This window comes from Eurytemora carolleeae, unplaced genomic scaffold (genome assembly GCF_000591075.1).
Source record: "Eurytemora carolleeae unplaced genomic scaffold, Eaff_2.0 scaffold1072, whole genome shotgun sequence".
Taxonomy (NCBI): Eukaryota; Metazoa; Arthropoda; class Copepoda; order Calanoida; family Temoridae; genus Eurytemora; species Eurytemora carolleeae.
The window spans coordinates 40,396-52,022 of record NW_019397086.1 but is presented as its reverse complement, the minus strand read 5'-3'; the positions used below and the strand labels follow the sequence as shown (position 1 = coordinate 52,022).

Sequence of the window (11,627 nt, the reverse complement as noted above, 5' to 3'; positions counted from 1 at the left end):
CAATGGCAACTCTTGCAAAATCTTGCTGAACTCTGTTGATAAGTTGGAGAAGATATTTAACAACTTAACAAATTATGGAAGAAGACATTCTAAACTATTTACCAACTATCATGTTTCGTGGGACACACTGTGTCTGTATTTAATGGAATTATATAACAACTTTTTGAAATATAAATATTGGATACATCATAAAAACAAATGCTGGGTTTTGTCGATGACTTTGAATACAATGCAGATCTACAAAACAATCGGGAACATGGCGTCCCCGATGCACGAGGGTTGAAAGTCCTAAGCCCAAACTCTCATTCATTGGTAGTACTTTCTTCAGAATGTACATATAGCATAAACAAAATCTAGAAATGTAATGTATAGCATAAACAAAATCTAGAAATGTAATGTATAGCATAAACAAAATCTAGAAATGTAATGTATAGCATAAACAAAATCTAGAAATGTAATGTGTAGCATAAACAAAATCTAGAAATGTAATGTATAGCATAAACAAATCTAGAAATGTTTGCTTCAAAAGATAGATGAGTTAATCTTTAGAACAGTTAAAAGACGATTGGTTATAGGATGCAGTAGGATTGAAACAATTTTTTTTAACAATTTTTTTTTAACTTTAAAAAGGTTGTTATAAAAGATAATTACAAAATTGTACAATATTATTTTAATAGTATTACAGTGTTCTTAGGTCCCCGGGACCCTCTCCCTGGTGGTTGGAAGGGGAATCCATGAACTCCGAAAACCGGGGAAGTGGTATTAGAAATTGTCCGTACATTTTTCTTATCTATACATTGGTTCAGAATTCTTCAAATCTCTTCTTCTTTTTTAATTCTGATATTTCCTGTTTGTTGCAATGTAGGATTGAAACAAGTAACGGGGCATTTTTTTTACCTTTAAGTGGCCCTCCGTTGATTCACATCTTTATCAGATCAATAATGTGTAAAATATCGTCGTTTTTATAGCTTGGAAAGTGTTATATTATGGAATAAACCCCCATTTATTCGTATGCAGTAATCTCTAATTGTTTGTACGTTTGTCTGTTTGTATTCTCCATATATAAAGCAGTAATCTCTAATTGTTTGTAAGTTTGTCTGTTTATATTCTCCATATATAAAACAGTAATCTCTAATTGTTTGTACGTTTGTCTGTTTGTATTCTCCATATATAAAGCAGTAATCTTTAATTGTTTGTAAGTTTGTCTGTTTATATTCTCCATATATAAAGCAGTAATCTCTAATTGTTTGTACGTTTGTCTGTTTGTATTCTCGATCTTAACTCATGAGTTTGACAGAACCCTGGTAATGTTGGCTTGGTTTTACAAATTCTGAGTAGAGTTTGTCGACTTTTATAGAGAAATCCAGGCAAAGATGGGGTTCCAAGCTGTTTACAAAAGTTATTAACTAAAAAGATTTGATTTTCTTATTTTCTCGATGTGTACCAGTGTAACAACGTTGCATATACTGTAAACAAAAATGTAATAAAAATCTCTTGAAAAGTTAAAAGTTGAATTATAACATTGAATGCTAATATTAGAAAGTAAAAGCCCATTTTGAACTCCGACTTACCAAAAAAAAAATTGATTCCATTAAAAAAAGTCCCCTGGCTACCTTTCCCCACCAATATTCCCCAACTTGTTATTTCTTTATTTCCCCCTATCATCTCCCCCCTTTCTTTATCCCCCCCTCCCCCCTCTTGTCTATGCAATCCTAGGAGACAGGTGCGCCAATAAAAATTATTCATTTATTTGTTGTCGTTCGTGACGCATTTAACTGTTGAATTACTCTGCTGTGACGTAAAACTTTTTCCCTGAAAAAATCCCCGAAGCGTGCCGAAACTTTTTTCGAGGATTTTTATTACGGGGGTAACCTGGCTGCACTGGGAGGTATCAACCCGGGCTTTCGTCATGGAAACCTTACCGAAGAAAGTGTATTGGGGGGGGGGGGGGGGGGTATCCCAGCATAACTACTGGAAAATACGGGTTTTAATTCTTTAATAATAAATATTCTTTACTAAATATTAAAGAAAAATTTTATTTTTTTTGTTTATAAAAAAAATGGAAACTGACTAATTATATATTTAAAGTTTGTTGTTAAAATAAAAAATAATTCTATAAAATGTGTAAAATATACAATTTGGGAAGAGTACAATAAAGGATTTGATTGAATCCTAATTCCGAATATTTGAGAAAGGAGTGGTTTAAGGATGGTTTTAGATGGGTTAGAATGGTTGAATGATCAGTGGCTGAGTAGTTAAAACTCAGTGTTGGTCGGAGCAGGGTTTAAGGGTCTAGTATAACGTCTTTACTCCAAGCTGCGTAGTAAAGGAGTAGGGTTCAAGGGTTCGGAGAAAAGTATCCGTTCTTACTCCAAGCTACGGAGTAGGGTTTAAGGGTTCGGAGAAAAGTATCCATTCTTACTCCAAGCTACGGAGTAGGGTTCAATGGTTCGGAGAAAAGTATCCGTTCTTACTCCAAACTACGGAGTAGGGTTCAATGGTTCGGAGAATAGTATCCGTTCTTACTCCAAGCTACAGAGTTGGGTTCAATGGTTTGGAGAATAGTATCCGTTCTTACTCCAAGCTACGGAGTAGGGTTCAATGGTTCGGAGAAAAGTATCCGTTCTTACTCCAAGCTATGGAGTAGGGTTCAAGGGTTCGGAGAATAGTATCCGTTCTTACTCCAAGCTATGGAGTAGGGTTTAAGGGTTCAGAGAATAGTATCTGTTCTTACTCCAAGCTACAGAGTAGGGTTCAATGGTTCGGAGAATAGTATCCGTTCTTACTCCAAGCTATGGAGTAGGGTTTAAGGGTTCGGAGAATAGTATCCGTTCTTACTCCAAGCTATGGAGTAGGGTTCAAGAGTTCGGAGAATAGTATCCGTTCTTACTCCAAACTGAGGAGCAGGGATTAAGGGTTTAGGTTCGGATTGAAGTATAAGTTCTTACTCCAGGGGTTCAAGGGTTCAGAGATTAGTATCCTGCAAACTAAAATGAAGGAGAAATTCCAAATTACGCAACATTACTAATATGACTTTTTGACCTCGTATCTCCTATAGTTTTGATTTTGCACAAGTACAGCGATAACCAGAAAACTCTGAAAAAGGGAGACGACTTTTAGGTTCAAAATGACTTTAAATATTCATATAAGCATGGGTTACATCATCTGTTCAGTGTAAACAGACCCATTTCAATTAATAAGTAATTTATTAAATGTCTAGTAAAACTATTTGCTTTGTAACAACATCCAATACACTTAAAAGTATTGCTATAAAGTCATCTTCCTATTCCAGAGTTTTCTGGTTATCACTGTATGATAAAATACACTAAAGTATTGCTATAAAGTCATCTTCCTATTCCAGAGTTTTCTGGTTATCACTGTATGATAAAATACACTAAAGTATTGCTATAAAGTCATCTTCCTATTCCAGAGTTTTCTGGTTATCACTGTATGAGAAAAGCTAATTTACATTTTAGAAAATCAAAACTTTTTGATCTTCAATACGATGAGTTATGAATATGATTAAATATGATTTTAGTCATGATGTGGAATTTACTTTAGGTTGAAGTAACTAAATATCGAACAGACAACGAAACAACAGAGCTTTAAAACACTCTAAACATTCAGAAAATAACAACTAATAACTATGACAATAACGTGTTTCAGAACAAAAAATGGAATTAAAGACCTCCTTCCTTGTTCTGTCTCTTCTGTTTGTTGGTGAGTTTGTTTGTATACATTTTCCTTATATCCTTATATGACATTAAAGTTCTGAATATATTTTTGTGAATTAAGTAAAGAATTTGAACACTGGATACCAACTCGAATTTTCTTCTCCTTCTATCTTTGCAACCTTAGTCGTAATTTGGATGTAAGTGAAGAAATCCATTCGTCTTCGCCGCTAATTTACATATGGACCTCTAATTGGATTATAAGATTTTAATAGACAGATAGATAGATCTTCCCGCCTTTGCTATTCTATTGGTCTTGCGTACTCACAACATTTGAGTTTGTGTCAACTGTTAAGTTCCTTACATATTTTCATTTATTCTTTTTATTTTTGATCAAAATATAGATTTATTTACAAAACAAACTAACTATTCTCACTGGATTATTAAACATACAAATGATTATTAATGACTATGAACAGAACAGATGAGAAAAGTTTTATGTTTGTCGAACGTTTCTTATGTTTTAAAACATATCTAAGACATAATTAAGAAAATCCATAATTTTTGTTATAATCCGAAAGTTTTATGTAAAAATGAACTATAAAAAACAACTATTCTATTCTGATTAATTGCCATATATTCAAGAAATATAATCGATATTTGCAACAGTCCAGAATGAATTTAAAATCCATTTAAAATAAAACTTCAAAATTAAGTGTATCAAGTGTAAGGGGAGTATACTGTTTATCTTGTTAACCTATAGGTGGTGAGTGTATCAAGTATATAGGAGTACTGTTTATCTTGTTAACCTATAGGTGGGGAGTGTATCAAGTATATAGGAGTGCTGTTTATCTTGTTAACCTATAGGTGGGGAGTGTATCAAGTATATAGGAGTACTGTTTATCTTGTTAACCTATAGGTGGGGAGTGTATCAAGTATATAGGAGTACTGTTTATCTTGTTAACCTATAGGTGGGGAGTGTATCAAGTGTAAGGTGGGAGTTGGACCACTTACCAAGGACCTGGACTGCAAAGGAGACTGGACTACTATGAGGGAGACCAAGCAATCAAAAAAAAAATCAAACAACTAATTTATTTTTGAATTTTTGAATATATAATAACAAAAATTAAAACAATTTATTAATTATAAGGATTTTTTTAAACAAGAGTTTCAAATATAAAGATTAAGAAGTTTAACTATTAAATTAACAATGCTATTAATAGGAATATTAATTAATTTTCCAAAAAATTAAATTTTATCATTTTCCAAAAAATTAATTTAAGTTGCAGATAAACAAAATTTGAAATAATTATCAAATTGATTGTTTTAATTTTAGAGCAAGTGTTGAAGGTCTAGTGGTAAGCCAAATAAAATATAATTAAAACTTCATTTAGAAAAAATATCAGAAAAAAAGATATACTTCAAAACTTTCATCTATTAAATTTTTGTGACCACGGATCTAAAAACTTTTTAACTTAGAAAATGAGATAAACCTTTTCCTTCATTTAAGAGACTGTTCAGGAAAAATGGAAGAGGCTGAAACCTAAACATTTTAGGAGTTGATCAAGACCCATGAGAGATCTATCTGATGTTCCTGTCTCGAGAAATTGATTATAAAACTATATACCCCCTTTCATTTTTCCTTTACAGTCCTTTTAAGAGTTTCAATCGGCAAAGTTATGGATTAGTTAATCTCCCCTTAAAGAGAGTTTTACAGATTCCTTCCAATCAAAAGATTCCAACTGGGCTTCAAATTTACAAGTTATACATTTTTGGTTTAAAACGTTTAAGTTTTCATACTTTTTGTCCTTGAATTAAGTTTGCTGGAATAAATGCAGTTTCAAGTTGGATAAAATGAACCTGGGAATCATGCAATGAAGACTGAAAGTTAAACATTGCATAAAACTTAGGCAACTAATCATACAATCCACATTATAACTTAAACATACTAGTTTGAAACTTTTTCATCAACAAGTTTTACATACGTCACAATATAAGTAGTTTTTTTTTAAGGGGCCAGACAAATACATTAGCACAGCCAATTACATTTACATGTATCTTAAACACATTATAGGAGACTGATATAAAAATCTCCATTTTCCCAAGACTGAATCCATCTTCTTACAATTCACAAAAACACCCNTCCCCCCCCCCACTCATCCTCCCATTCAGCCAACCTTGTTATTGAACCAACATTTCAACAAGATAAGTTGTTTACAGTGCACAGAAAGTACAATAAACACTGCAATAAATTCCAAATTAATGCAATAAATTCTCTTTAATACCTGAATATCAGGGAAGTGTGTCTAACTACTCCTCTATATTCTCTTTAATACCTGAATATCAGGGAAGCGTATCTAACTACTCCTCTATAATCTCTTTAATACCTTAATATCAGGGAAGCGTGTCTACCTACTTCTCTATATTCTCTTTAATACCTGAACATCAAGGAAGTGTGTCTAACTACTCCTCTATGTTCTCTTTAATACCTGAATATCAAGGAAGTGTATCTAACTGCTCCACCATATTCTCCTTAATACCTGAGTATCAGGAAAGCGTATTTAACTACTCCTCTATATTCTCTTTAATACCTGAATATCAGGGAAGCGTGTCTAACTACTCCTCTATGTTCTCTTTAATACCTGAATATCAGGGAAGCGTATCTAACTACTCCTCAGTTTGTTTTTAATCTTTGTGAAGAAACAATCTCAAGAACTGACGAGGGTCAACCCAGACCGAAATATATTTTCAATAAATGTGGAACTAACATCTACTTTTTTACTCTACAGAGGTTTGGTCCATCACCATCACTGAATTTTAACTACTCCTCTATATTCTCTTTAATACCTGAATATCAGGGAAGTGTGTCTAACTACTCCTCTATATTCTCTGCTAATGCTGGAGGTCTGGTCAGCAGCGGGATCAACCAGATCAGCAATACCCTCGGCAGGTTAGAATATAAAGGAACTATCAAGCAATTTTAAGTGATGATTGGCTTGCCTGATTCACATTGGTACTGTATGTATCCTATTACAGAGATTATTAATTTATCCTGAATGTTGAGGTTTCTTAACGTTGATAATTTTTAATTGAGGGTTTCGGTGAATGTAAATTATTATTTTTATTATTATAATCATTATTACTATTATATCATTATTATTATTATTATTATTAATATTATTATTATGATTATTATTATTATTATTATGATTATTATTATTATTATTATTATTATAGTTCAAAGAAATGTAGCCGTGTGGAACGTGCCCTGTTTAAGACATTGATCGATTAATTGCTATTGTCTGGTTGACATAGCTAATGTGATTGCTTATTATCATGATTATTATTTTTATTATTATTATCATGATTATTAATATGATTATTTTTACTATTGTTAATCTTATTAGTGATAAGATCATAATTATTGTTATTACTATTTTTAATAAATGTTCAGGAAGAAAAGGCAGGCTGTAACGCCAGCTCCTGTAACAACAACTATGAACCCTGAAACTGAATACTATTGTCTCAAGCATGTTATCCTCGGCACCAATACTCGCTCCTGTGCTCCGAAGGTAATTTCATTTCTTATTTTTGTAAAAAAAAAACTATTTTGAAGGGACTGTAGAAGGAATTTTAATTACCCCCACCCCCATTTTAAATAGTTGCATGTTCTATTTGAAATTGCACCCTTAAAGACTTTTTCTGTGGAACAGTGAGGCGTTGGCCTCGTAGTTTTTTCTGTCTGAAAATGGTTCAATTCTAACAAATTTATCCTTTGTTTCACTAATCACTTATCTTTTTTGTTACATTTCTATATTGCTGTTAAGTTTCTTAATTGTTTTGCATAAATCATTTAATGGATAAAAGACTCTAATTAAAGCAGGAAACTAAGTTTGGGTATAGTAAAAGAGTTTTATGTCGTCTTTAACCCTACACAGGCTGGGGGGGGCAGACCCCCCCCCCCAGCCTTTATATGGTTAAAGTTTATCTTTATTGTGTACCCTTGTATACGCTGTACCCCTGCTGAAAATAAAAAAGCTGTTCATGTCGATCAGAGGCGTATTCGGGAATTTGCCCATTTTTTGTTTCTGAAAGCTGTAGATTTCACTGTCGATTTCTGATGTCGATTTTTTTTAACGCCAATAACTGCCAATACAGTATTGATGATTCATGCATTCATGTTTCACTACACTATAACACGTGTATATCCACTACACTATAACACGTGTATATCCACTACACTATAACACGTGTATATCCACTACACTAAAACACGTGTATATCCACTACACTATAACACGTGTATATCCACTACACTATAATACGTGTATATCCACTACACTACACGTGTATATCCACTACACGTAATATACATCATACGCGGCATTAATTGTTTTTACTTTTAAGGGACTTTTCACTAAATTCACATGATCATCAATTAAAAAAGCATTACATGTCTGATTTACAATGTAATCCTTTATCCCTTTATTGGATTAGAAATGAGGTGGATATCGTCGTTTTCTGCCACAAAAAGAAACCAATCTTTTCAATTTCTTTTATTGTCTCCGCGGCATGATTGCGCAAATCAACTTTATACAGAAAGAAAAAGTAGAACTTTAGCAAATAAAGAGGCCCACAGTTAATTACGTTGTAGCTAAATGTGCCTTTTAGTAAATATGTAAACCATATATTGCGATTAACCCATTTAATGTACATAGATATATATAAATCCGTCATACCCATATTGTGATTGCTTAACTACATTATATATAACAGCGCATAGCTTGCAATTACTCTGTTAAGGACCGAATTCTAGTCTAAACTGAAGAAATATACCTTAGATGATACAGAAACTCTGCTTTAATTATAGTGTTGAGAGAAATTTGGTTTTGTTGAAACATACAAATTGATTGCTATTGTCCGGTCGACATAGCTAAGATCTTTCCCTTGAGTTTTGGCTTGATCATTATTTGCTATTGTCCGGTTGACATAGCTAACAAGATAGCGCTCAGTTGTATTGGCGTTGATAGTTCACAGGATTGTAGCTGTGTGGAACGTGCCCTGTTTGAGAAATTGATCAATTGATTGCTATTGTCTGGTTGGCATAACTAACAAGATTGCGTCCAGTGGTAGTGGCGTTGATAGTTCAAAGAAATGTAGCCGTGTGGAACGTGCCCTGTTTAAGACATTGATCGATTAATTGCTATTGTCTGGTTGACATAGCTAATGTGATTGCGCCCAGTGGTAGTGGCGTTGATAGTTCACAGTATTGTAGCTGTGTGGAACATGTCCGTTTGAGACATTGATCAATTGATTGCTATTGTCCCGTTGACATGGTAACGAGATCGCGTCCAGTGGTAGTGGCGTTGATAGTTCACAGAATTGTAGCCGTGTGTTGACATTGCTAGTCAAGAGAATCTGAGTTGTACCTGGATAGATACCTCTTCGAAAAATTGTTATGGAGTAGGCGTTTACTACAGAAAAGATATCCTTGCATTTAAATAAACAAATTGACAATTTTTAATCCCGGTTGTCTATAAATGCAGATTAGAAAATAGGTAAAGTAAATTGAACGACAATTTTTTGTTAAACAGACAAAGGTTTAAATGATACTGTTGTAAATCGACCATGCCAGTCATGCGTGCACTGTGCAGTCCCTACAAGAAATAGTAATTACATTTTTTCGTTAACACTAAAGTTACGTTGTAATCTTCTTATTAGTATTAGTGTAGACCCAGTTCACGTTTTATGCAACAAGATCACAGTGAATTACGCTTTTGCTTTTTTAGAGTTTTTTGAATCTGACCAGCCCTCTGTGCAAAACTGCGACAATTGGAGATGTTTGCGCGTGCAACAATGTGGATTTCTGCAATACAGGTTTCCTATTATTAAGCATTAACAGACGTCCGGGGTCGTTTTGCCCCCTTTTTTCTGGCATTTTTGCTCTAAAATTTAAACTTTACATGGTGTATATAATTTTTCTTTGTTCATAATTAAATAATAGTCAAATGTAGGGGACAGGGGTTTAAGAAAAATTTTAATTGTATAACAGATCTAAACGTTTAGAGGTTTGTAGGGTAAATAAAAGATTAGCAGTAAAAAAAACTTATTTTATATCAAATTTTATCATACGGGGGGGGGGGGCCCTTCCAGTTACGGCCTTGTCTGTATAAACTTTTCTAGAGATAAAGGGGAGCTTAGTCGCCCTACACCCGCCCCCCCCCCCTGTTTACACATTATTGTAAAAATTATAATTCTGAAAGAAACCCACCAGAGTAAACTAGTATGCATTTTCTGTAAAAACTCCAATAATTATGTTTGTTTGAAAGTTCTTCCTTGGTAAACACAGTAGACTTTATAATTAATGGTTTTCTGGCGCAAACAACGTTTTTAAAATAATTTAGGTTTTTCATTAATCTTTACAATTTTCATAATGTTCTGGATAAATTAGCTTTTTTATGTAATTTGGTTTGTTTAAATCTAATCGATAAATGTCAAAACAGGTGAACTGATCTGGCAAAATGTATTGACCATTACGGCTCACTCAGAGATGTTATTCTAAAAGGAGTTTGGATTTTTGTATATAATATATATTTAAAAATCCGCAAAAAAAACTTGGAAATTCATGAAATGTTCGTGTTCCGTTTTATAACTTACGAAGAAAAAGGTTACCACAAACTTTTTATGTTAAGACTGCTCAAAGGGCCTAAAATTCTAGGTCTAGGAATAAAAAAATAATATTTTTTTTCAGGAGCGATGCCAATGGCTGGACTTCTGCTTATTCTAGCCTGCCTTGCCATCTTTGCTTAATTACAATATTTATTTATTAAAAAAATTAATCGATTTCAAAATTTATTTTGCCTTTAAAATGTAATTTCAATTGAGTAATTTTAAGAAAAAAAAATATGTGTAATAGAATGACATGAATGTAAATGAATGACACAATTTTCGACAGATTTTCTCAAATTTTAACTTAATTCCAGTAAAATTTTCGCGTTATTAATGTAAATAAATTTTAATGTACCTTTGCTCGGAAATTAGAAAACGTCAGAAAACATAAGAAATACAAAAATGCTAACAAAAAAAATAATAAAAACTTTTAAGATAAGAAACGCAAACCTAAAAAATAAGAAATACAGAATTGTGAATAAAAAAGTTGGACAAATCTTTTGCACATGAAATTAACAATAGATGATACTATAGACAAATTTTTGTCGTCTTTGCACTTTCTCTATTTATAAACACCGCAAGAGATTTTTTTGTAGAAGCGTTTGAATTATCACAAAAATTACAGACTTTTTCTTTTCTTATTCATAATAATAATTGATAATATATAATCATTCATACCGCAAAGTTACAATTATAATATTTTTCAAATTTTTGCAATCACGTAAATCATACACGTTAATTGTGAAAATAAATGTTTTTTGATAAGAAATTTAATTTAATTCAACCTATAAGTGTCCTCAATATGATTTGGTTACATTAAAGTCTCCCTATTTTTTTGTATAGTTGGAGACTCGGAGATTCACAACATGAACCCCCAATTTTCATTGGAGACCAAGCTTTTCATCAGAGACATCAAGCATTTCATCGGAGATCTTAGATTTTCTTCAGAGGTCCCAAGCTTTTTATCAGAGAACTTAGATTTTCTTCAGAGACACCAAGCTTTTCATCAGAGATCTTAGATTTTCTTCAGAGTCACCAAGTTTTTCATCAGAGATCTGAGATTTTCTTCAGAGACACCAAGCTTTTTATCGGAGATCAGAGATTTTTATCTGAGACATCAGATTTTCATAAAACACCTCAAGTTTTTCATTTGGGGGTCAGCAAATTTGGGGATTAACTGAGGCCCCCGATGTAAAACTTGGGGTCTCAAATGAAAATCAAATTTTGGGTCTCCACTAAAAATTTGGAAGTCTCAGATGTGAAGGCTATGTAATAACATATCTTTGT

At 32.8% G+C, this 11,627-nt stretch overlaps 1 protein-coding gene across 2 annotated transcripts; it reads left to right on the top strand.

Moving 5' to 3' along the window:
- Positions 1 to 3,641: 3,641 nt before the first annotated feature.
- Positions 3,642 to 11,110, top strand: LOC111711750 (uncharacterized). 2 transcript variants are annotated; one of them, XM_023486175.1, is made up of 7 exons: positions 3,642 to 3,720; positions 4,643 to 4,724; positions 5,008 to 5,029; positions 6,530 to 6,621; positions 7,126 to 7,243; positions 9,461 to 9,548; positions 10,423 to 11,110. In XM_023486175.1, exons 1-7 carry the CDS (start codon positions 3,675 to 3,677, stop codon positions 10,479 to 10,481), a joined length of 507 nt encoding a protein of 168 aa, XP_023341943.1. In that variant the 5' UTR covers positions 3,642 to 3,674; the 3' UTR covers positions 10,482 to 11,110. The 2 variants fall into 2 exon arrangements, with proteins under 2 accessions (XP_023341943.1, XP_023341944.1); XM_023486176.1 differs by lacking the exons at positions 3,642 to 3,720; positions 4,643 to 4,724; positions 5,008 to 5,029 and adding an exon at positions 5,968 to 6,273.
- Positions 11,111 to 11,627: the final 517 nt, after the last annotated feature.

Excerpts from the sequence above, each read along its gene's own strand:
- LOC111711750 (XM_023486175.1), top strand. The coding sequence starts at position 3,675 with ATGGAATTAAAGACCTCCTTCCTTGTTCTGTCTCTTCTGTTTGTTG. Across the intron at positions 5,030-6,529 it reads CAAGTGTTGAAGGTCTAGTG|GGAAGTGTGTCTAACTACTC; the intron begins GTAAGCCAAATA and ends CCTGAATATCAG. Across the intron at positions 9,549-10,422 it reads TGTGGATTTCTGCAATACAG|GAGCGATGCCAATGGCTGGA; the intron begins GTTTCCTATTAT and ends ATTTTTTTTCAG.